This window comes from Ascaphus truei, chromosome 6, assembly GCF_040206685.1.
Source record: "Ascaphus truei isolate aAscTru1 chromosome 6, aAscTru1.hap1, whole genome shotgun sequence".
Taxonomy (NCBI): domain Eukaryota; kingdom Metazoa; phylum Chordata; class Amphibia; order Anura; family Ascaphidae; genus Ascaphus; species Ascaphus truei.
Window position 1 is genome coordinate 128881871 of NC_134488.1, and position 26744 is coordinate 128908614.

General features: G+C 39.6%; 1 protein-coding gene across 4 annotated transcripts; it reads right to left on the reverse strand.

Moving 5' to 3' along the window:
• Positions 1 to 2358: 2358 nt before the first annotated feature.
• On the reverse strand, positions 2359 to 26744 carry LOC142497893 (myelin-associated glycoprotein-like). Of its 4 annotated transcripts, none has more exons than XM_075606296.1 (8): positions 26659 to 26744; positions 25058 to 25198; positions 21681 to 22043; positions 16074 to 16367; positions 13707 to 13794; positions 12700 to 12766; positions 10801 to 10872; positions 2359 to 2609 (listed from the first exon to the last, which is right to left on the reverse strand). In XM_075606296.1, the coding sequence occupies exons 2-8, from the start codon at positions 25110 to 25112 to the stop codon at positions 2499 to 2501; spliced, it is 1050 nt and encodes a 349-aa protein (XP_075462411.1). In that variant the 5' UTR covers positions 25113 to 25198; positions 26659 to 26744; the 3' UTR covers positions 2359 to 2498. The 4 variants fall into 4 exon arrangements, with proteins under 4 accessions (XP_075462411.1, XP_075462415.1, XP_075462412.1 ...); XM_075606298.1 differs by lacking the exon at positions 2359 to 2609 and adding an exon at positions 2886 to 3395; XM_075606300.1 differs by lacking the exon at positions 21681 to 22043.

Here is a 26744-nt window from a genome sequence, read left to right on the forward strand (position 1 = left end):
AAGCATCAGTGGGCAAATAGTTTTGTCTTGTCATTTATCCATGTCCTTTCCCTCCCCATTCCTCCCCCTCTGTAGATATTGCATATATTTGACTGATTTGTTAGTCTCTCTGTAAGCTACTGCTTGGCACTGCTTGTAGCATCATCATATGTTCATCCAATATAAATTGTTAATCGATTGGCTGTAACTCTCTTGTTGTCCTTCTTTCATTATTATTGTGCGCTGGGAACCCCCCTATTTATGTGTTATACCATTTGTGTTGTAAGTAAAGCTACTGTGCATCCTCCTATCTCCCCCACCCTTCCCTTTTATTATTTCTGTACCCATCTAACTCCCCATCCAAACCCCCTCTTATTTTTTTGTACCTCAAAATTGTGAAAATTAAAATGAAAATAGAAATTAATGTTTAAAAAACAAACAAAATTCTGAGGTTCCAAAAAAAAGATTTTATACCCCCCTTTTACCCTGTCAGCATTAGCACTTATTATTTGCACTTGGCAATAATGAAGTCGGCAAAGTTGTGCAGCACAGAGATTGCGAGAGCTGGGGCCCATTTCAACCAATAAAAGGCCGACCCTAATGAGTAATCTCTTTAACACATATCGAATACTCGAAAGAGAACTTCAGCTGTTTTTCACATTTATTTGTGAAAGAATGACAGAAGCGGCCTCTTTGTAGTATATAGAATGTGGCCCTAAGTCTCGTTTTGCTTCCTGTTACCTGTAGCCATAAAACCAGAAACCAGCTTACTCCTCAGGCTTCTATAAAGAAGATAAGTTAATTCTTCATCAGGTATAATGAGATTATTATAATTAGCACTATTGTGGTGCCTCCACCTTAAAGTGTAGTATGCACAGATAGGGTGCCCCAGTACCTCCTCCTATAAAATGGTTAGTAAATTATATAAATGTGTGGTCACAAAACTCACAAGTTGGTGACGAAAAGTTTTATTTAAACTGATTTGCAGAGGAAAGATACATTAAAAACAGAAACAGTAACATCCACAGGTCACAAATCAGTAACACTCCCAGGTACTTATTACCCCTGTGTGGGCAGTAACTGACACCCCTCCCTGTGTCCATATAAAGCTGTCCAGTGCTTGATCTCCAGGGTGTACTTGGTCCTGATGCAGCTGCTGCGTGGTGAATCTGATGACTGCTGATTCTCTAATGCACTCCCAGTAACACTGGACTGGCTTAGAATGGATGCGTAGCTTTATTTATATAGCGTTACAGTGTATTCAGCGCTTTATAAAGATAAGATAATATAACACTGGACAGGTGCAGAATAAAACAACTTCTACTATTCAGCTCAGTCTGTGGCTTTCTGGACAATTGGTCCATCAACAACTTTTAACAGACAAAAGGGTAAATTCTAGTTACTCCGAAGCTGCTCTTTTTATTAATTTCAGCCAAAACTCCCCATTGAAACATTTTGGGCTGAAAATGTCCCCAGTGGCATAAATATAATTTAGCCATAAACAGGGATTTCCTACTTCATCTTCTCTCTCTAACTGTCCTCCATTTTCTCTCACTTCTCTTTAGCTCCTTAGAGGTCCAGGTGCCTGGGCTTCATCTCCATCCCATTCTCTATGGACGTGCAGAAGTTGGGATTGGTCCCCTAGTAGGAAGCTATATATGCCTGTAACACTATCCTGTGATGCTTCTGACTTCTGCCTGTCTCAGCAATAACAGATACAGGTTATTAGGGGACAGTGTCTGTTTGGAGCTCACATAATGCTGGTTTCTGTCAGAAGATACATTATACCCCCACATATTTTAGTCTTAGGATTTGGCAGGGCACTCATATGCTGGAGATACATTAATATATAATGGAACATGTTGAAATTCATCAGAAGGCTAGACATGCTTCCCAGATATTTTAATAATTGTGTCAGCTGCATACATTTAGGCTATTGAACATGCCATTAGTTCCCTTTTGTCCTTGAAGATATTGTCCCTTTAAAATGGAGACTTGGTAAATAACATGGGTTAAAAATATGCAGTGTTCAATGTGCCCAATTTCCTGACTATTGCTTTGATCGTGGTATTTCTGCTTTATTTGCATGTTTCTGCTAGAACTATAGTATATACTTTTTCCCCTTTTCCATAACCCTGTATCAATATACACTAATTCTGTGACGTACAGCATTCATGGCTGGTATTATATAAAGAGCAAGAACATATATATCATTTCTACAAAGAACACAACAGAGAGGAAGAGATTTTGTAGGTTTTGAATTTACAACGACATATACACTATACTCATGTATAATAATTATCATGTGTGTATATCTTAATTTATATAGCACCATCTATGGTCAATTAATAGGCATCACAACCTGTAATAAGTCTGGTATTAATTCAAATAAAGGCATATTTTATTTTACGATGACTTTGATTTTCTGTGTTTACCCACACATTATAGTTGAAGTGACTGATGATTGAACTGAATCCAAGTTGTTGAAATGAACATTGAACATTTTGCTTGTATGAGAGCTAGTGGAGTTTTGTAGGTTTTACACCTTTGCTTATTGAATAGACCTCTACATACACGGGTGAATCAAATAAATTGGATCTCCTGGCATGTACTGGGTAATTGGGTCTGGGCTGAAAAACAGAGAAGCACATGAATAATGGAGATTATTAAATAGAGGTGCCAAATATTCAATGGGAAATTGAGAAGATTTACAGTAGCAATTTCATTTAAAAAATACAGTTACAGCAAAATTGTCCAAAGGAAATAACCTGCATTAAAAGTCCAGGTTTTATTATACTGTTACAAATTAGTAGAAAAGCATCAACATACTGCCAAAAAATCAGAGACAAGGCACACGAGCCAGTTAATTCCATTTACATTTTTATTAAAATGTTACGTGATTCTTGCTTAAAACCCGGAAATAAATTAAAATAGTGAAGCACAATGTTTGGACGTTTCTAATCTCTAATCACTTATGTAATTGTTGATTCTGTTTACAACAAAGTCTCTCTAACGTGAGCCAAGACTTTCTCAAACCAGGTCAATGTATATTTCCTTGATAAGCATTTTCAATAATGTCACGGGAGACCAGGTCTTTTAACACATTTATATTTAAGGGATCAGTCAATAGGCATAACAAGGCAGTGAAATTAAATGAGGTTTATTTGGATAAGACATCAGAAACACGCAAGAACACAAAATACAGAGAATATACACACTTATTGGGGGTCTAGGGGTTAAGATCTAGTCCTTTCCTAGTTGCAAGGTGCCTGCTTCAGCAAAAGGCTTTACCTTGTCCACTCCAGTGGGTTTCAGCCTGCTGGCTGGGCCTCTCCATGCTTCTCTGGGGGTTATATAGCTCTTTCACCCAGAGTCGCCTTTGAGAAACTCGCGAGCAGCTCCTTGTCTTTTCAAATCTCCAACAAAAAAGAGACAGATCTGCTATACTACATTTCCTTATATAGGGCTTGACCCTAACTAATACATTGAGGGGCCTGGCAGCGAATTAGAGCATGGATTGTGTTTGTGCATTAAATGAGTAGGGGAAAATTCAAACACTTGCCAAAGAAAATCGTGCCTCTGAGTTCCTGAAACCCAACAACCGTTTTCCCGGCTAGCCCCATACCCCCTACTGAGTAAGTTCCTCAATGTCTAGTTGGAACAAAGGCTTTCTACTCCAGATAGCAAGTCCACAGCCCTTCCGCCTTAACATGTGCCACAAACCTGCATGTCTTTTACAATTAACACAGGGAGTTCCTATACTTGGGCTGGTGGCATTGAAATGCTAATCCACATCTGGCTGCCTTTTGTCACAAAACTGTTTTTTCTTCTTGCAGTTCAGCTCACACCACAAACACAAAATGTATTGTAGTTTTAAAACACGTGGTGAAAACAACAGGGGCGCAAATTTCATCCAGGACATAAAAAGAAATATAAAACAGAAAATAGTGCAACACTGTATATCACAGTGGAAAAGTATGGGTTAATCTTTGAATGTTAGACTCACGTGTTCCACGTGATAAACAGGCAGTTTGGTTATATAGAGGCTTCTTGTGTTTTAGATGCCATTACTTCTTAAAGTTATGCCATTTAACATGATGTGTATTCACGAGATGGTAGTATGCAACTGTGTTTACTTACTGTATAGTCTAGTAGCCCCATGTTGGAGTATTGCTTGAAAATGAGGTGACCTATTTATGTCAGCTTAAAAGCTTGTGTTGGTTTCTGTAGCAATAACAAACTTTGCTGTAAGGGAATCACTGAGGACTCTGCTCAGATGTATACAGCCTCAGGAACGTCATTGCGTGATGACGTTTCGGATGTCGGTGAGCGCTGTGACGTCATCAATGATGCAACGCGAGTTAATTTTGGAAGGCAGCAGTGCATATTTAAGGGAGGGAGACACCATATTACATTAGATTAGCCCCTGAGGAAGACGGACAGTCAAAACGCTTAGGGTGGAGTCGTGCAGTACAGAGACTTTGGAGGCATTCATTCACTGCTGGTGGACTTCATTACTCAGCCCAGTGACTGCCTATCGGCCGTGCAGCAGCATCTGAAGCTGTTTTTGGATTGTCGTCTGCCTAGCTTCTGTGTTGTGACCCAGGGTGGTCTGAATTCCCACCACAAAGACACTGTATGTACTTTAGGTGCATTACTTTGTGTTTTATATTAATTAAAGCATCGTTACACTATATTTGCTTTCTCCTCTTGTATGTGGTGTTCCGCTCCATCTATTTCTCCTATGGCTCATCTGAGACATAATTTGTGATGGTGTGAAGTACTCCCATGGATGAATTCAGTGTTGGTCACTCTATATAACCAAACTGCCTGTTTATCACGTGGAACACGTGAGTCTAACATTCAAAGATTAACCCATACTGTTACACTTTGATATACAGTGTTGCACTATTTTCTGTTTTATATTTCTTATTATGTCCTGGATTAAATTTGCTCCCCTGTTGTTTTCATCATTTGTTATCTGGACTGGGATTGTGTCCTGTTCTGTAAACTGCACTGTCTGTAAAGGACAGTATTTATTTTGTTTATCACCTTGAGTAGTGTTATTTGCGCTTACACTTCTTTTTCTTCACTAGTTTTAAAACACAGCAACATTAAATTTGCACTCTACAATTTGGACCTAAAACGTGGGGTCTGTGAACTGGGCTCAAAACCTGTTCTAGAATACAAGCCTTCTAGACTCAGCTCTAATACATTGCTGGCAGGCAATATAGAGATGTAGGTGTGTAGCGCAATGCATCCAGCAGAGAACAGGTCTGGCAAAAACTTTCTTTATTGGCAAGGCATTAAAAAGAGGGGCGCAACCCTTCAACGCGTTTCGTGCAAAGCACTTTGTCAAGAAGTGCCTCTACACGATATACAGCCACTTAAATACACAAAGTCTGTCAAATCTCGCGATATCTCGTGACGTCATCAGACCGCTACTATCCAATCAAAAGGACATTCCCCGCGCATGCGCGCCGCGATCGAGCCCAGCGCCAGCAAGATCACCGCATACCACGCCTCTCACTATCCCTGCGATGTGCACCCGCTGGTAAACACAACGCTGATCAAGAGACCAGCCATGGGAGCGGCAATCAAGCACACCGGACCCCCCGCCACGCGCATGCGCATGCGGACATTCCAAACATGCCTGATCTACTGACTGATCGGTGCAGCTGAGCTGTCAAGTGTAAAAGAAGCAGACTCATCTGCACCGCTCCCCCAGCAGGGCAATAACAGGTTAATACAGTACACTACACATAAAAAGGCGGCCCATATCCACACAGATCTACGTTTAGCATGGCCCATAATGTTGCTATGCATCAAAGCAATTTAAACAAATACAATTTATTATCTAAACACTTAGCTAAACTACTCTAAACAAGATACCTCATTAAAATATAAGTATAAGCTATACTCATGTAAAAACAAATAGCTCCCCCTTGATGAACATGATCATTATGTATATATGAACAACAATAATAATTTGCATGTTAATTATTTCTACTGTGGAGAGCCTAATAGAAAAAACACAGAAATGTATACTTTTTGACAATGTACACAAAGGTATTGTTGAAAGCCATTATACTACAATGGAAGTGAGGGACTACCAATAGTTTTATATTTGTGCCAGGTTTTGAGCAATTTTTTCATTTATTAAAGATTTTAGATTTATAATTGATACTGTTCTTATCCCAAACCAACCATATAATGAATCATCAACACAAGAATTTGTTATCTATAGACAATTCGTATAAACAAGTTCAATCATATAAACTGTCATATGATGTCCACACAGTGTATTACAAAAATCATTATCAGGTCTGTTCCCAAAGAATGCTGTCAAAATTGAAATACATTTTTATTATTATTATTTTTTTGTAGATATTAGAACAATTCTATTTAGATTACACGAATCCGTACTTTTCTATCATAAAGTCCATGATTACTTTATGAAGTGGTTTATAGTCCACTCCACATTAATTCCTTCTGGGAACCTTGTTCTGAGCGTAAAGATCCAAAAGGATTCTCTACAATTCAGAGTCTTGAGAACATCTCCCCCTCTCTCTTGTTTTTTAGTTTTCTCTAAACCTATGAACGTGAAGTTCTTTATGCTGCCCTTACTACATTGCGTAAAATGTTTCGACACTGGGTGTTCCAGATCCCCTTTGCGAATTAGTCTACAATGTTCTTGCATTCTAATTTTTAGAGCCCTCGTAGTTCTACCAACATATCTCTTCCCACATCCACAACTGATAAGATAAACTACAAAACTTGTATTACAGTTAATATAGCTACCAATGTTAAACTTTTTATGTGGACTGTGGGAAAAGAAATGCTGCGAGGGCTTCATAAATTGACACATGTTACAGCTATTGCATCTATACGAGCCCTTCGTCAGGAGCCGGTCAGGCTCACCCATTTTGGTAGAGATAACACTTGGTGAAATAAACGTGGCCAATGTCTTAGCTCGCCTGTATACACACTTTGGGCCGGACTTTGTATACTCACTCAGAATGGGATCCATTCGTAATAGTTCCCAATGTTTGTTTATTATCTCTCGAACCTGACCACTTGATCTATTGTATTGAGATATAAATAGGGGGCACACCTTGTCATTGTGGTGAGTTGTATTCTTCCCCTTTTGCTCATTCCTCATCCTGGACCCAGGGGGAAGTGTGTTTTCTCTATCCATTTTCATTACTTCTGTTACAGTGGATTGGAGGGTCTCCCGATCATACCCTCTTTCTATGAATTTCTTGGTCAGCACCTCAGACTGGGCCTTGAAATCACTCATTGTGGAGCAATTCCTCCGTAGTCTGATGTACTGACCTTTGGGTATTCCCTTTACCACTGATCTGGGGTGACAGCTGTCCGCTCTAAGAAATGAATTCCTTGAGTTCGTTTTTGTATACACATCTGATTGTATTTTTTGGTCCATATCAATATAGAATAGAATGTCAACGTAGCTAATGTGTTGTGAGTGATAATTTATCGTAAAGTGAATATCTAAAGTGTTTTTATTAATTTGATTAAAAAATTCCAATAGTGTTTCTGTGCTCCCGTGCCATATAAAAATTAAGTCGTCTATAAAACGTTTATAAAAAATGATATTGTGTCTAAACAGATTGGTGCTATTGTAAATGAAAGTGTTCTCCCACCACCCCATAAATAAATTGGCATAGGAGGGGGCAAACACTTTCATTTACAATAGCACCAATCTGTTTAGACACAATATCATTTTTTATAAACGTTTTATAGACGACTTAATTTTTATATGGCACGGGAGCACAGAAACACTATTGGAATTTTTTAATCAAATTAATAAAAACACTTTAGATATTCACTTTACGATAAATTATCACTCACAACACATTAGCTACGTTGACATTCTATTCTATATTGATATGGACCAAAAAATACAATCAGATGTGTATACAAAAACGAACTCAAGGAATTCATTTCTTAGAGCGGACAGCTGTCACCCCAGATCAGTGGTAAAGGGAATACCCAAAGGTCAGTACATCAGACTACGGAGGAATTGCTCCACAATGAGTGATTTCAAGGCCCAGTCTGAGGTGCTGACCAAGAAATTCATAGAAAGAGGGTATGATCGGGAGACCCTCCAATCCACTGTAACAGAAGTAATGAAAATGGATAGAGAAAACACACTTCCCCCTGGGTCCAGGATGAGGAATGAGCAAAAGGGGAAGAATACAACTCACCACAATGACAAGGTGTGCCCCCTATTTATATCTCAATACAATAGATCAAGTGGTCAGGTTCGAGAGATAATAAACAAACATTGGGAACTATTACGAATGGATCCCATTCTGAGTGAGTATACAAAGTCCGGCCCAAAGTGTGTATACAGGCGAGCTAAGACATTGGCCACGTTTATTTCACCAAGTGTTATCTCTACCAAAATGGGTGAGCCTGACCGGCTCCTGACGAAGGGCTCGTATAGATGCAATAGCTGTAACATGTGTCAATTTATGAAGCCCTCGCAGCATTTCTTTTCCCACAGTCCACATAAAAAGTTTAACATTGGTAGCTATATTAACTGTAATACAAGTTTTGTAGTTTATCTTATCAGTTGTGGATGTGGGAAGAGATATGTTGGTAGAACTACGAGGGCTCTAAAAATTAGAATGCAAGAACATTGTAGACTAATTCGCAAAGGGGATCTGGAACACCCAGTGTCGAAACATTTTACGCAATGTAGTAAGGGCAGCATAAAGAACTTCACGTTCATAGGTTTAGAGAAAACTAAAAAACAAGAGAGAGGGGGAGATGTTCTCAAGACTCTGAATTGTAGAGAATCCTTTTGGATCTTTACGCTCAGAACAAGGTTCCCAGAAGGAATTAATGTGGAGTGGACTATAAACCACTTCATAAAGTAATCATGGACTTTATGATAGAAAAGTACGGATTCGTGTAATCTAAATAGAATTGTTCTAATATCTACAAAAAAATAATAATAATAAAAATGTATTTCAATTTTGACAGCATTCTTTGGGAACAGACCTGATAATGATTTTTGTAATACACTGTGTGGACATCATATGACAGTTTATATGATTGAACTTGTTTATACGAATTGTCTATAGATAACAAATTCTTGTGTTGATGATTCATTATATGGTTGGTTTGGGATAAGAACAGTATCAATTATAAATCTAAAATCTTTAATAAATGAAAAAATTGCTCAAAACCTGGCACAAATATAAAACTATTGGTAGACCCTCACTTCCATTGTAGTATAATGGCTTTCAACAATACCTTTGTGTACATTGTCAAAAAGTATACATTTCTGTGTTTTTTCTATTAGGCTCTCCACAGTAGAAATAATTAACATGCAAATTATTATTGTTGTTCATATATACATAATGATCATGTTCATCAAGGGGGAGCTATTTGTTTTTACATGAGTATAGCTTATACTTATATTTTAATGAGGTATCTTGTTTAGAGTAGTTTAGCTAAGTGTTTAGATAATAAATTGTATTTGTTTAAATTGCTTTGATGCATAGCAACATTATGGGCCATGCTAAACGTAGATCTGTGTGGATATGGGCCGCCTTTTTATGTGTAGTGTACTGTATTAACCTGTTATTGCCCTGCTGGGGGAGCGGTGCAGATGAGTCTGCTTCTTTTACACTTGACAGCTCAGCTGCACCGATCAGTCAGTAGATCAGGCATGTTTGGAATGTCCGCATGCGCATGCGCGTGGCGGGGGGTCCGGTGTGCTTGATTGCCGCTCCCATGGCTGGTCTCTTGATCAGCGTTGTGTTTACCAGCGGGTGCACATCGCAGGGATAGTGAGAGGCGTGGTATGCGGTGATCTTGCTGACGCTGGGCTCGATCGCGGCGCGCATGCGCGGGGAATGTCCTTTTGATTGGATAGTAGCGGTCTGATGACGTCACGAGATATCGCGAGATTTGACAGACTTTGTGTATTTAAATGGCTGTATATCGTGTAGAGGCACTTCTTGACAAAGTGCTTTGCACGAAACGCGTTGAAGGGTTGCGCCCCTCTTTTTAATGCCTTGCCAATAAAGAAAGTTTTTGCCAGACCTGTTCTCTGCTGGATGCTGTGCGCTACACACCTACATCTCTGGAATTCGTTTATATAGCAGCACGCATTGGAAGGGAGACTCTGGAGGTGAACAGACTGTGAGTACTCTTAAGGGGCTATCCCAATGAGGTGAAGGAGGGTGTCCTAGGACAACTTCCCTAATCTTCAGGGCTTCCTGGTGCCCCCACCCCCATCATTATGGACTGAGTATATCAATGCACAATACCTTAATACCCAGTGTCTCCCTCCCTTCAGAAGCACACAAAATACAGCACTTTGAGCACCATTGTTCTATTCTGGCAGGCAATATAGGTTAACCCTGTTTGCCCCCAAATATCCCTCTTTTTCCTCATGCTCCAGAAGTCTCTGCCCTGCAGCTATTTGTCATAAGGGGCCACCCATACAAGGCAACCCACTTATAAGCTTGCACAGGCAGCTATGGGACCATGAATCAAAGGGAATATAGCATACAGTAGCATAGAATATGCTACATAGTAGCATTAACTGGGCTTACATACAGTAGTTAACCCCACACACATGGTTCCTGGCTTATAACCCTATGGGAGACAGTATAAGGGGAACAGAATTACAGAGCAACACGGTAAGGTACAATATTAGACCAAAGAGCTGACACTCATGTTTAAGGGGTAATCAGCTTGGCGTGACCTTTATTAATAAAGGCGGATACCCCCTATCGTCACAAGTAACTAATAGACAAATAAATCGGTCAGATGGTTTACCTTCAGTTCATCATATTCTGATGGGTCTCTCTTCATAAGGTCCATGTATAATCCTTCAGGAGATGGTTCATCCTGGCAAAAATCATAAAAATGTTTACTTTGTGCTCTACATTTTCAACGACTAAATATAGATGTTTTTTATGTGTATACTAGTAGATTGGCCTGAAGTAGAAGGGTTTAAACATTTGTATATCTGCTATCACAGAAAGCTTTTGTCACTTCAAATAATACAGCGGTTAACTAAGGATTTTTCTTGCAACTTACAGTAACCTTCTGCAAAGTGGACCACTAATAAATGTAAATTCTTTTGATATATACCTGGTATCTATAACTATATACAGTGGTCGACAAATCACCAAAAAATCTACTCGCCGAACAAAAAAATCTACTCGCCCCCTAATACCACACGTGTCCTGCTTGGGCCAATAGGAGCTCGCCACGATGTTAAATCCACTCGCCCGGGGCGTGCAAATGTATAGGTTTGTCGAACACTGACTATATACAGTACATAGTGAATCATAACAACATTATAATTTCATCAGCGCTACTTCTGTGTTCTTAATACTAAAAAGAATGTGATGCAGTGATAAAGTGAATGAAAATAGGGGGGATAATATCTCTTATACCCAGAATGAAACTCTCCAAGAAGTCCCTCTATAGATGCTCATCCAAACGGGAGCACACTGTGCCAATTTATGAGTAGCAAGGGTGGGGTAGTTGCTCTGGGGAGGGTGGTTAGGCCGCCTGGGTGGATAGTGGGGGATGGGGGTTAACCCCTTCATTATTATAGAGGTTACTAACCGCGAAGGTGATTAAGGGGTTAGGGGCTATTCGTTTGTTTTCTATTGTGATGCTCCTACCAACGGAGGACATGGACGCAGAGGACGGTGATGAGGACGGCCTTCATCCTGGCAGGGGTTTACATTAGGCTGGCTGGTTTTATTTTTAATGGGCAAATGCACTATTATCCATATCTGGATAATAGTAATTTTGCATACTTCTGTATTTTTATGTATTGCACTGTAAAACAAATATATAAAAAAATTATTAAAGTGGGACATTAGGCATGCCTTAATGGTCACTAAGGTAGCCAAGGGGTTAATACAAACATCCCGATTACCTTACTACCCATCGTATGGCATAGAGGTACAACCACTATGATATAAAAGGGGTTTGCCACCCCCCTCTGCCCCCCATACCACCAAACCCTCAACAAACCTAAATGCCCCCCCTCTCCCTTGACACTACTGGCCATTATCACTTATAACCAAAAGTGGCTAATAAGTCAAATGCCAAATATAAACACAAGATACTCTAAATAACTCTACAACCAACAAAATATATATAACAAGTTATGCATTATATTGTATTGTACCTCTATGCCATACAATGGGTAGTAAGGCCAGTAAAGTGTTTATATTAGCGCATTGGTTACCTTGGTGACAGTGAAGGAATGCAGTATGGATGCATGGACACAACGGCTTCTAACAGGTTAATACATAGGTTTTGGTTCCTTTATTTCCCCTTCATAATCCAGGTTGTTCACTTTGGCTTTTTATATACCTGACGAACCTAGAAGCAACTACGGTCAGGTTTAGCTATGACCTAAAAAAAATTGTGTTTTTTCCCGTATTACGTTTAATGGCCAACTGTGGATATTTTGCATTGAGGATTTCCACACCTCTTTTGCCCATCATTAACATTAATGGCAATAATTTTCGCAATAAGACAGTACTTAATGGTATTTTTGGGATCTTTTAAAATCCCTGTTAGCACTTAACAAGGCGTTAAGTCACAAACAGAGCATAGAGCATCTGGCCCATTCGTTCTTATAAGCTAGGTTATTAAATGAAACCATGAAGGTGGTCAATCTGCTTAATCTTGTTCATTCTCACTCACCTTTGGTGGAAATCTTTCCTCTCTGATGTTGTTCCCATCACCAGAAACCCAGCAAGATTTTCTCTTTCTAAAACATGAAGAGAAATGCAGTAAACCTACAGTATACCTACAGATAGTGAGCAAAATGCCGACATTTAATTTCTTCTGCATCCGCTGAACTGGGAGAACGGGATAGAGGAGTAAAAGAAGTATGTGGTGAACCGTCTTCATAAAGCCACTTTGTAGGCTGTAATCGGCCATGATCTGCACATTCAAAGATCACCATGAACTGCTATGGTCTCCGGAGTTTAGCAATTTTACCATGAAGAAAAACATAATTAATTTAATGCTATTGGGACCTGTGAGATATTTTGCATGATAACATCCCCAGACTAGATGAAAATACCTGGACAAAACCTTGTGATGATGCAGTCTCTCATCTTATCTCTAATGGTGACCTCGGTATCTTCTGATACCTAGGCCAATGTCCTTTCCTGACTTTCAACTCACTTAGAGGATATCAAAATACGTAAACAAAAAAGCATGGATCTTCGATTTGTCTAAGGACATGTTTTATTTTAGTGTTTCATTGATGTAGCAATGTTTTGCTAGCTGTATTGGTTGAGAACAAATGCAGGTTCATCATAGGTCAGTTACCTTTTAGAAGATGAAATTGTTAGTTCAGAAATCTTGAACTTTGAAGACATCTGAACAAAACAAAATATTTGAGGGCATCTGATGGAGACTTCTGGAGTACCATGAAAAATGGAGCTTTAAACAAGAAATATCCATTTTAGCATCAGTACTGTATTTAGTCTAGTTCAATCTTTTTTAGACCATTTACCATGCCAGCTGGTTATGCTATTCTTTTTATAGTTCTTGGTATATAAAACAACAATGTGAAAAGTTTAATAAAGTACTATAGGACATTGTTCTAAGGAGATAATCCAAGATCTAGCCGTTACTACCCTATTACAGGAAAATTACGGAGAATGACCTTATAGTGTAAAAGGGTTAAACTACTATACCTCCAACACAAGTAGATGATCAGAAGCAGTAGGACAGGACCGACGATTCCAGACACAACAGATACAGCAACATTTATATACATCCGAGCTGTCAATGGAAGAACACAAATATTTATACAATAACATTTCTGTTGTAGAGAATATCATTGAATCTTTGGTACATGAAGCACATTGGAATAAAGTGATAAGCTGAAAGTACTGTAACATGTGACTGCGACTGGTCTTAAACTAGGGTCACCCAACTTAAAAAGATGATGCCTTCCACTGAAGACTACAAGACTGTACCTCCTTGTACAAAAAAATCATCACAGTATTATGACAAAAATAAGCAAATATTTAAAACATTTGAAATCAATCAACAAATACAGGAGAAGGTTTGAGCCCTCGCGTATGGCAAAGCACCTTTTGGGTATTTGTGGGAAAGAGTTTGCTTGGTCACTTAGTAGGCAGTTATACCTTACCACACTTTATTCTGCTGCAGAAACAGGCAACGCAAAATCTTGTTACAGACTGATCTGACTTAAATGAACCAACAACTAAAACTGCGTACAGACATAAACAGGGCAGCGCAAGAGAGCTTCCAACGTCAGTACTTCAACTGGGGGCTGAATGGTACAGTCTGGTACCTGTTAACGCTACTCAGGTCATCAGCATTTGCAATAAACTTCCCTGATTTGCAGGTAAGTATGTAGTCATTTCTCACTTAGCATGGCACTGCACTGTGGCATGCAATGTAACATACAGTATAGCAGCTGGAGCTGTTGGTTTTCTTTCAGAGTATACAGTACCTAAAAGGGGTTTGTGGTCAGTATGAATTTGAAACACATGTCCATTGATGTGACTGTGAATTTGTTTTACTCCAGCTATGACAGTGAGAGCTTCTCTATCAATGTGTGCAGAGTTCCACTCTGTGATAGTTAAGGTTCTTGAGTAATATGCGACAGGCGCTTCCTTCCCATCTGGCACAACATGACTGAGAACAGGTCCAACGCCATAGGTTGATGTATCACCATTAAGGACACACTACTCGCTAAGCTACAGTATGCTCTTATGCACACTAGCACATACACTCACATCTACTCTTACTGTCTCTGTAAGTTTCCTCGCATGCTGATTGGATTGTACTGTAAGGGACAAGGACTCTTCACTTATCCCTTCTATCTTATAATATTCCCTCTATTGTTATTGTATTGCAATGTAAGTACCTAGTTGGAGCTACTGTATAAGAATTAAAACACACACACACACACACACACACACACACACACACACACACACACACACACACACACATACACATATATATATACTTGTGTGAAAAAGAAAGTACACCCTCTTTGAATTTGTTCCTTAGTAGGACTTAAAATTAGGTAAATACAACCTCAGATGAACAACAACACATGACATATTACCCTGTGTCATGATTTATTTAACAAAAATAAAGCCAAAATGGAGAAGCTATGTGTGAAAAACTAAGTACACCCTTACTGCTTCCATAGGAATTAAGATGCTAAGTAGCAGACAGGTGCTGCTAATCAAATGCCCTTGATTAATTGATCATCAGCAAGCGTGACCACCTCTATTAAAGCCGAAGTTTTAGCAGTTTGCTGGTCTGGAGCATTCAGGTGTGTGTTAACACAATGCCAATGAGGAAAGACAACAGCAATGATCTTAGAGAAGCAATTGTTGCTGCCCGTCAATCTGGGAAGGGTTATAAGTCCATTTCCATACAATTTAAAGTCCACCATTCTACAGTGAGAAAGATTATTCAAAAGTGGAAAACATTCAAGACAATTGCCAATCTTCCCAGGAGTGGACGTCCCAGAAACTTCACCCAAGATCAGACTGTGCAATGCTCAGAGAAATTGCAAAAAAAAACCCAAGAGTTACATCTCAGACTCTAGAGGCCTCACTTAGCATGTTAAATGTTAACGTTCATGACAGTACAATTAGAAAAAGACTGAACAAGTATGGTTTGTCTGGAAGGGTTGCCAGGAGAAAGCCTCTTCTCTCTAAAAAGAACATGGCAGCACGTCTTAGGTTTGCAAAGTTGCATCTGAACAAACCACAAGACGTCTGGAACAATGTCCTTTGTACAGATGAGACCAAAGTGGAGATGTTTGGCCATAATGCACAGCGCAAAAAAAAAAACCAATACTGTTTTTCTTAAAATAGTGTTATTTTTGATCATTTGATGTTGCTTAATAGACCTGGCCATTTGTGTTAATTTTGCTCAGAAATGTCCCTAATGCATCTCTCCTATAATTTAATTGTGACAATCTTGTCAATATAATTTCATTGCTAAAGTCACAGCAGCTATTAATTCTTAGGCAAAGCAACACAGCGTATGGCAACGGATGGACTTACATTTAACGGATAAGGTGGCTCCTTTATGGGTTTTTTGTCCATTTGGATATGCAGCTGTACATTCCAGCTGTGTTTTATCATCCTGAGAGGAAGGACAATATTGAATTTGGGATATAACTCTCCAATGTCCTCCTGTGAGGTCTTCATGACGTACACTGATACGGTGACCAGCCTTGTTCCATTGCACAGAAGGGGGATCGGAGGCACAGGTGTGATTTACAGAGCAGGTGATGTTGATAGTATTTCCTTCAGTTAGATCCCATGTTCCAGTTAGTAATGGCTCATCTGGGGCATCTAAAGGAAACATACCACAAAAACGTTTGTATATATGTATAAACATATCAGACACATATCTGGAAAATTGTTATTATTTGCCCTGATAGTATCATTTTCATGCACATTGTCAGTGTTCTCGCGCTTAGTGTTCTTGATTACAGATGTACGTGGTTGCACAGATGTAATAATTTTCCCATACATGGAATGTGATTTCTGGATCCCAAAAAAAAAGGATGAATCTAAAACACGACATTCAAAGTGTTTACCAAATGTGTGAAATGTGATGAAAATCAGGGAGGCAAAAGGGATGCGCCAACACAGTGATAAAGCAGATTGGGCAGAGATTTTGTTTCCATAGAAAAGATGGGGAGCTGCTATATTAAGTATAAAAAAATGGAGTAGTGGTTTTTAATTAATGTACAAGCTTTCCACCTGTAAATACTAAACAGGCCATTTGGCAAATATAGATAGACGTGGAGAAATGCTCAAATGCTGGGTATAATAACCAATAATTGCCAAAACCACCATCCGGGGATTGTCAGAAGACAATAATGATGAGTTGTAGTAATGCAGCTAACAATAATGGGTTAGTGAACCTCCTGAAGACAGGTAATGGGTAGGAATAATCCCCCACGGTCAATCTCATTGGAAGTTCCCCTGTAGCAGAATAAGTACTCAAAGTTCCTCTGTGTAGCTGGCTGGATGTACAGCTTCCAAATGTAGTAGTAGGATGCAGATGGTTGGGAGGAGCGCACGATCCGACGGGAGCAAGGAGAGGACCAAAAATATCAAAAAATTAAACTTTATTGTGTCATGAGACCTAAAATCCAACGCGTTTCAAACGCAAGTGCGTTCTTTATCAAGGAATATCAATCTCCTTGATAAAGAATGCACTTGCGTTCCAAACGCGTTGGAGTTTAGGTCTCATGACACAATAAAGTTTAATTTTTTGATATTTTGGGTCCTCTCCTTGCTCCCGTCAGATCGTGTGCTCCTCCCAACCATCTGCATTTGACAAATATGTATTGAAAATGTATGAACATCAACCAACAAATTAATCTGTCCTAGTGCCTACATCTGTTAGTGCCTACAGGGGATAAATGAAGTTATTGTTACAGACGTCTTGTGGTTTGTTCAGTTGCAACTCACAGCCAGCGACGTTGCCCAAAACTAAAGTGCAACTCCAGCGAATGGCAACAGCGACGGGTGACGTCATCGGTCGCGACGCTGTTGCCATCACTATAAGATTAGCCTAAGGGACACAGCCAGCTGGCACTGACATCGGGACATCATTTACACTACTTTTACAATGCACCTATATATGAAATATGTTTGCATCATAATTTAGGGACATATTACCTCCACCTGGTGCCGAATTGGACTCTCAATAATTACACACTTATTGTGTCAGTATGTGAGCATGTGTGCAACAGATGTGCAGTGATACAATATTGCTATACAAAACATACAAAGTTACAATACCAGTTATTATGGGTTAAATTGAAGATCTAAAACAGCTGCCTATAAAATCAACTGATTTTCTTTAAAATCTGAAAAGTCAGAGTCCCAAAAAATGACTTAATCAGGAGTTTAGGACTTCGGTGAAAGTTACTAGCAGCGGCTTAATACTACTCCAAAGGCAGACCCTGATTGATAAGTTTGCAAGCTGATACCGGGTTTGATTTTCCACATCATCCTTTAACCAAAGTCCTTACCTCCTGATAAAGTCATTGCTTGGGACTATAATGTAGGCACATACAGTGTACTGTTCAATAATGTATTGATGCAAACGCAGTAAATTAATTTGAAACGGTTCATTGAATAAGTTTGTTTTACATTGATAACCAAACATTTCGTTTGACTGGTTCGAGGGTCCGGAATTCAAATTCTAAACTAAAATTGGCTTGGACCTATAGGCCAAAATCTGAGGCAGAAACTAACCAAAGGGGTGATGATGTCAGCAGGAAATCAATAGCGCGACTTAAACAAAGGTCTAGTCGGGTGTGTATTTGTGTATGCTAACACTGGGCAACTTGCTCTGTGCACCGTGTGTAAATTTCCTACTGTAGTCAGTTTAACTAAGATTTGGGCCGAATGAGGAACCCACTAGATTCAGAGAGAGGTGCAGGGTTGAGCTACACCAAGGACCTTGATACATAAGGGCGCATTTTACAGTGCTGAATACATGAGCCTTGTATTTACTAGGGATTCTACATTATAGTTATTAGTAACAAAATAAGGTATCAGTTTGCAGCCTTGTGTATAGCTCCCCCAGCTGAATCTTTGGCACCATTTTAGCTCTACAGATTGAGCACAGCTCACTGTGAGACACTATATTGCATGGAATACAGATGGTGTATAAAGGCATTTCTTCTCTTCTCCCTAATATTTATAATAATATCTGGCTGGATTGTGGTCATTTATAGTAACATCAGGCTTATATGTGCAATCTCACAGCTGCACTCTTAGTACTGCCCTGACATTGCGGTATTTTGCTGCAGCTTATCTATCAGCCAATTCATGGTATAGCAGTGTTTGTTTGGTTTGTGGGAACACACGCTGCTTATGCACCTTGCTATTAGTATTTATAGTGTTATGCATATGTTATGGATACTGTCTACCTATATTGAGGGTTATATTTCTATGTCTGGTTGTATAGTGCAGGTTTGACATTTTACATTTTTCTGTCTATCCACTGCTTCAGCAATTCAAAATCACTTAGACCGCCTGGCCTTAAGTTCAGCAGGGAACCTTAATTGTGTCCCTGATGAATCCTATTACTAGAGTTTACTTGTGTCCCTGCAGTGGTCAATGTGACAGGAGGGGTAACCAGTCTCTCAAATAAAGGTCAAGCCCATTTTAGTTACCCCTGATCCACGTGTAAGGGTCCAAGAGAGTTTGCTCTTGTGCCCAGTAACAATGTACCATTCTGTTATACTGTATGTATTTGTGTTTTTCCCTTTCCTGGAATGCCAGGAAGCAGGGATTGCTAGGAGATGAGTTTCAAGTGGGGGGAGGGGTTGCAGAGGAACCGTTGACAGAATGTGCCTAGGAGGTTGGGGTCCGGAGTTGTCGGTTCCCCTATAAATGTACCTGGGAATTCGGCCTGATTCTCGGATACATGTAGGCACATTGTCCCGGCAATATCTCCCTTTGAAAACACAAGCGCGACTCAGCACTAGGGTACCCGGCTTCAGCACAGCCCAGAAAGGAGAATGAGGCACAGGGATAAGTGTATTCCTGTGGCTGAGGGAATCCATAGATTAAGGGGGGTACCCCAGCTAGTGCCAAGGTGACCCGCAACCAGTCTACGGTTTGTGGGTGCCCCAATTGTATATAAGGTTGAGGGGGGACTCTGAGAGCCCAGACTGAGTCCAAGAGGAAGTGTGTGGGGAAATAAGGCAGATAGAAAGAAAACTACAACATATTTCCTTTTCTGTCCCCTGTTCCCCAAGACTTAGAAGTGTAGTAAAATATACTTATATTAGTATGTTTTTACATTTTACATATGCTTTAGTGTGCTTTTTACATTCGGAACCAATGTCCAAACAGTCTGCCCGAGCTAAATCATAGGCTCTTGTAAGTCTGCTGGACATCGGAGTTAAAAGCAGTCAGAGGAAGCCCAGAGGTGTGAATAGCATCGGGTCAGCAGGAAAAGGCAGAGTACTAGATCCGGAGATCAATGGCAGTCCTCCAGGATGCCACTTGCTCTGCCAGACTTGGTCGAGCCTGCCCAGTGGGTGGCATTGAGATGGGCAGGGAGAGAAGTGGCAGGCTTGCGCATGTCTCTTGGCTATTTCGGATTTCCCGCAGATCCGGCTTGTCTAGCCGGCTTGGTTCTGATTGGCTGCTAGGGAATTTTCCCACGCATTGATTGGCTGCTGAGTTTTGTGAATGAAACTCAGAATACTATAAGAAAGATGAGCCAATCAGATTCATAGTCTCTGGTAGTAATAGTGTGGGCTTTTCAAAGTTGCTTCTGTGCGTGTGAATAGCAGAGCAACCGACTTCGATTTCAAGCCTTAAAGCCCGCCAGAGTCTAAGTCCCGAATTTTGCGTCCAAGTTCTCAGAAAAGATCGTAGCGGACGCGGATGGGATTTTATGCTGCTTTGAGTTCCAGGAGATTTGGATAAACTCACGGTCAGGAGGGACCCAGTTCTCAGAAGAGAACGTAGCGGTGGCTTGTGGAACTTTATGCCGATTTGAGTTCTAGGAGTTTCCGGGCTATGTCACGGTCAGGGTAAAACTCTCCCAAAGAGTTCCCTGCACCTAGGAAAGTTTATTTTTTGATCCCAGTCCCAAAGTAAGTGTGTCTTTTTGTGTTTATTTTGTGTATCATTGTGTGTAAGCGAATTATGCTGAATAAATTACAATTTATTTCTTTACTTGTTTAGCTCAATGAATGATCATGATAAAAAAGGTGTAAATAACCTGGTCTCCCGTGACAGTCATGCATTAGATTTTGTAGCCATGTGTATCTAAGAGTTCATGGGGCAGATATCTGATTTTTGTATCCATAGGTGAACGTTTTGCCTTTTTTTGTACATTTTATGGTTGATAGTCTGTCTTTAATTAACCTTTTTCATTTTGTGGATTAAATTGTGTGTTGTGTCCTTGGAGATTTTTTTGTTTTAATTTTTGTCTTTATATATGATACACCTCACAGCACCATTAGAGTTAGCATGTGTCTATTATTATCATGTTGGGATCTCTCTAATCTATAGGGGGTATTTTGTTATTTTTTAGTCCCCAGAGCGGTTCTTTCTTTTTGTGATTATATATATATATATATACCATCTACCCTACTGGATCCCTAGCTAATGGGACCTGTGTGGGATGGGTGCCATGGAGGTATACCCAAGTGTGCTAAGATTATGTTCCTGGTGACCCATCTATCTTTTCCCAATACCAACAAGATGTATACCCCTTCTGTGCAAAATCCAAGACTTACCAGAGGGCTCGCTTTTTTGGGAGAGGGTGGTGTCTTTTTGTGTTGGAGAAATACACAATTGTTTTAGTTAAATTAACTTTTAGTAGATTTTTTATATAAAACTCCCTAGCGTCTATTTTTGAATTCTCTCACTCAGCCCTGCACCAAAATAACCTATGACCAGATTTTGACTACCCTGACCATGAGAAGTGCCCTTCCTGAAACAACCAAAAGCTAGAAGAAAAACCAGAACACTAGCAAAAGTGTTCTCCATTAGCTTCTAGTGTAGTTTATATAATTTTTGCACTTTGGGTTACGATGGAGAAACTACGGCTGCACAGTGACTGTAACTACCTCTTACTGAATTACACCTTATGTTTTACCAATTAACAAATTTTACCTGTGACTTGGATCAGAACAGAACCTTTATTAAGTTTGAATGAGTTTATTTCTTTATTTATCCCGGGATAATATTTTTCACTGTCACTTCTAACATCATCAATCCTCAGCGAGCAGCTGTTTGTTATAGTTCCCACCAGAGAGGTGCGGCCCCGGTACTGCGGTAACACTGCAGAGGGGTTATTATTATTGAAAGCCTGCGGGTAACCAATACGACGGAACAAGTACCAAATCAAACTGAACTTTGCCGAATCCTTGGTCCGGGTGAATGTGCAGGGGATCTCCACACAGGATCCCTTCAATGCTGTGATGTATTGTGGGAATGAAAAAGACCAATCTTGACAGCCTGAGCCTGGAAAAGCCCCTGAGAAAGACACAGCAGTGTTACTAGAGATATTATCCCCAGCAGGCAAGATAACACCCCAGGTAGAAGACAATGTGATGTACAGTATGCAGCAAGAACAGTTAAACTTACCTATGAAAAAAAACATGACTAGCTCATTAACTTGCCAAGCCTCAAAGGGCTAATAATGTTGCCAAATTTGTAAGCTTTTCAGAAATATCTCCAGACAGTGAGCATGATGTGTGCCATATTTACAGTCTCACAATTAAGCAAATCTAGTGATTTAAGCTATCTTATTATAAACAATTTCAATGTTGATTGTCTTCATGCTTGACGAAACACTTGCAAACACTGACCTAAGCTCAGATTTTTTCATGACAAATAAAAAAAATACATATTTTTCCTGGTTTATGAGGTTTGTGACCTGGTACAGAACCCTACAGTATGTGCAGGGAGGGGAGGACATGGAAAGGAAGAGGAAGACGTTTAGATTCTTGAAGTCAGAAGGGACGGAGACATTGTATCAGAATTATAAGGAATGTAACAAAAATTGCAAAAGCACAATCAAATTAGCAAAAATGGATAATGAAAAAAGGATTATGATAGAAAGTAAGATCAACCCTAAAAAGTTCTTTAAGTACCTTAATAACAAAACAAAAAATGAGAAAAGAAAACATAGGACCCTTGCAGTGTGAGATGGGTAGGCAGATTATTGGAGATAAGGAAAAAGCAAAGGTATTAAATACATTCTTTGCCTCTGTGTTTACCAGGGAAGAATACATTTCAATAGTAGTGCCGCAGGAGGAAGCCACAACCTACATATTAATAAACAATTGGTTAACTGAGGAAGAAGTTAATAAGCGGCTAAGTAAATAAGGCACCTGGCCCGATGGCATACATCCAAGAGTTCTCAAGGAGTTAGGTTCAGTAATAGCCAAACCCTTACATTTAATATTCAAGGACTCATTTCCACAGGCTCAGTACCACAAGATTGGCGTTAAGCAGATGTGGTGCCTATATTTAAAAAGGGAGCTAGATCACAACCAGGGAATTACAGACCTGTAAGCCTGACTTCAATAGTGGGGAAACTACTTGAATGTTTAATACGGGATAATATTCAGGAATACCTCATGGAAAACAACATTAATAGTAATAGTCAGCAGGGATTTATGAAGGATAGATCATGCCAAACTAATTTTATTTGTTTCTTTGAGGAGGTAAGTAGGAATTTACACCAGGGTAATGCAGTTGATGTGGTCTACTTAGATTTTGTAAAGGCTTTTGATACGGTTTCACACAAGAGGTTGGTGTAGAAAATAAAGAAAATTGGACTCAGTAATAATATATGCACCTGGATTGAAAACTGGTTAAAGGACAGACAATAGAGGGTTGTCATAAATGGAACTTTTTTAGGTTGGGCTAAAGTCGTGAGTGGAGTACCTCAGGGATCGGTACTGGGACCCCTGCTTTTTAACTTGGTTATTAATGACCTTGAGGTTGGGATCGAGAGCAAAGTCTCCATCTTTGCTGATGATACTAAATTGTGTAAGGTAATAGAATCAGAGCAGGATGTCATTTCTCTCCTGAAGGACTTGGAGAGACTGGAAACGTGGGCAGGTAAATGGCAGGTGAGGTTTAATACAGATTATGTAAGGTTATGCATTTGGGAAACAACATCAACCTGGTGACTTACTGTACAAATTAAATATATTTAATTTCACCCCCCCTCCCCCTCCCAAATTCAAAGTTTAAAATAGGGCTTTTTGAGGTGAGAAGAGCAATGATTGCAGTTCCCATTTAGCATTCGGTATTTCCCTCTGATTTTTTTTCTCTCTCTCTCTTCTCCTGCAAAACCCAGAGTTTTTTCTCATCTGGGGAACTTCAAAGTTCAATTGAAAATGGCAAAAGTTAAATCGTAAATCTCTTATTTCTCGTTGACTTTATCAATGTTGGTCAAACTCTTATGGGTAAACACTTTGCAAATTAAATGGGGATACATTGGGGGAATCCTTGATGGAAAAGGATTTAGGAGTGCTTGTAGACAGCAGGCTTAGTAATAGTGCCCAAAGTCATGAAGTAGCTGCAAAGTCAAACAAGATTATATCTGACATTAAACGGGCAATGGATTGAAGGGAAGTAAACATAAGTATGTCCCTTTACAAAGCATTAGTAAGACCACACCTTGAATATGGAGTTCAATTTTGGGCACCACTCCTTAGAAAAGACATTATGGAACTAGAGAGTACAGAGAAGAGCCACCAAATGAATAAAGGGGATGGACAATCTAACTTATGAGGAGTAGCTAGCTAAATTAGATTTATTTACATTAGAAAAGAGGTGTCTAAGAGGGGATATGATAACTATATACAAATATATTCGGGGACAGTATAAGAAGCTTTCAAAAAACGGTTCATCCCACGGGCAGTACAAAGGACTCGGGCCATCCCTTAAGGTTGGAGGAAAGGAGCTTTCACCAGCAACAAATGAAAGGGTTCTTTACAGTAAGGGCAGTTAAAATATGGAATTCATTACCCACGGAGACTGTGATGGCAGATACAATAGATTTGTTCAAAAAAAAGTTGGACACCTTTTTTGAAAGGAAAACAGTACAGGGATATACCAAATAAGTAAACATGGGAAAGATGTTGATCCAGGGATTAATCCGATTGCTAATTCTTGGAGTCAGGAAGGAATTTATTTTTCCCTTTATGAGATATCATTGGATGATATGACACTGGGGTTTTTTTGTTTGCCTTCCTCTGGATCAATAAGCAAGTATAGATAAAAGATAAAGTATCTGTTTAGCATAGGTTTAACTTGATGGACGTACGTCTTTTTTCAACCTCATCTACTATGTAACTATGTAAATATGTAATTTACTGCAGGGGAAAATCCGGATTGGATCTAACACTGCCTGCACTGATACCAGGGCTCATGTGTAAGGGAGGGTAGAATAGTAGTCAAAAAGGAAAACCTGGCTACACTAAGAAGAGCTGCACATTAAGGAATCTCTTATCTGGTTTTATTTGCTTTACCTTGAAGAACAAACAGGAGAAGAATCTTCTCCCCGGGGCTGTAATGAAGTTTCATCTTCTACAGGATTCTCCCACACCGCCTTCTTCTCCTGGGTGGGTTTGTATTATCTGCCTCTGTCTCTTTGCTTCTGCTGGTTATTCCTACAGCAAGACATGAAAACATGTCAGGAAAGATAAAGTGCCCTATAGAGGGAGATAGTACGTCATGGCTTGCAGCAACCTCTGTGTCCCATGATGTAGTAGCAACGTCACAAACTAAGGACAGGTCAGCCGCTGCTCTTTCAATGAGCATTGAAACGATGTGAAGCGTTTGCAGGGTGGCCCACCCACTTCCATTCCATCCTCCCTGATGGAGTGATCACTTGATTGCGAGTGCAGAGGGGCAGAGGGGGCCGTAACTCTCTGGCATCTCCACCCATCCGGCCCTCAAAGGGTTAAAGCAATATCATACCCCAACTGTAAGCATAGGGAGAGCATTTTAAAGACACACTTTTAGGAGAAGGACAGAGAGAGGGAGCGTAGAGATCATTTATCTTCCCCTATTCCTATATATCATGGACAATATTGGACCTATCCAACTTTTTGGCGATGACAGCCATATGTCCCTCTTTCGTCACAAAAAGTGCCGTAACAAATAATTTTAAACACAAAATGATATTCTGTGACCAAGGGGTTGATTTATGAAGCTCCCTATTAGCCACACACAGTAAATCTAAAGACAGTCGTTAATTTATTAGGGGACCTAGCAGAGAAAATGTGATGTTAAACTTACAGTAATACATTATATTGAAGTAGGTTGAATAATGCAGTACTTTATATTAAAGCTTCAACCTCCCCAGAAGCCTGCATGAGTTTAACTCATATAATGTTACTATATTGCCCCATGGGCAGGTCCTACTCTAAAAATGAAAAATAATTAGTGTTAAAAATCATGGTTTTAATCGCTGGCTTCTGTAGTTACCATGGTAACCTTTAGACTGTACTTGGCTTAGGGGACAACTACATTTTAACCTCCCGGACATAAAACACCAGATTCACAAAAGGGTGCTAAGCTTTAGCACACCTCTGAGCTCAAATTCATACACCGCTAAACTTAGCACCCTTTTGTGGATATGGGCCTGAATATTTTATACAGTCTTTGAATGGCGTATTGGATTGTAAAACCAAAAACAGCGTTGGCAAAGGCAAAACAATTTCATTTAAATGCAAAACAATAGTAATCCGCATGGACTGCTGCTTTAATGTTACAAATAAGCGCTGATCAATGCTAGTCAGTCTGACAAATTACAGCAGTTTGGGAGGCTGCAGAAATGACTTATCAATCATAATGTGCTTAATGTTGCTTTTGTCTGAGCATGTACCTCCGCTGTAAGATACGGTAGTGTAGGGTGCACCTTTTGCAATATGTATTTCACACAGCATCCGAGACCACAAGCTGTGGAAATTGTCTTTGTTTTGTGTAATATAAGTATAGTAGGAAAGTGTAACAAGTCAATGCACAGAAAAATGAATCCCTGGCACAATATAACAAAGTATATTTTTTTACTCTCAAGTACCGAAATATTTCCAGTGTCATAAATAAGAATAGATACGGTACTTACAGGTCCCCATTGCCTCCTCATCTGAATGCAAACTTCCTGTAATAAATACTGTAACACTTTAATGGCTCGAATGACTTCACATTCTG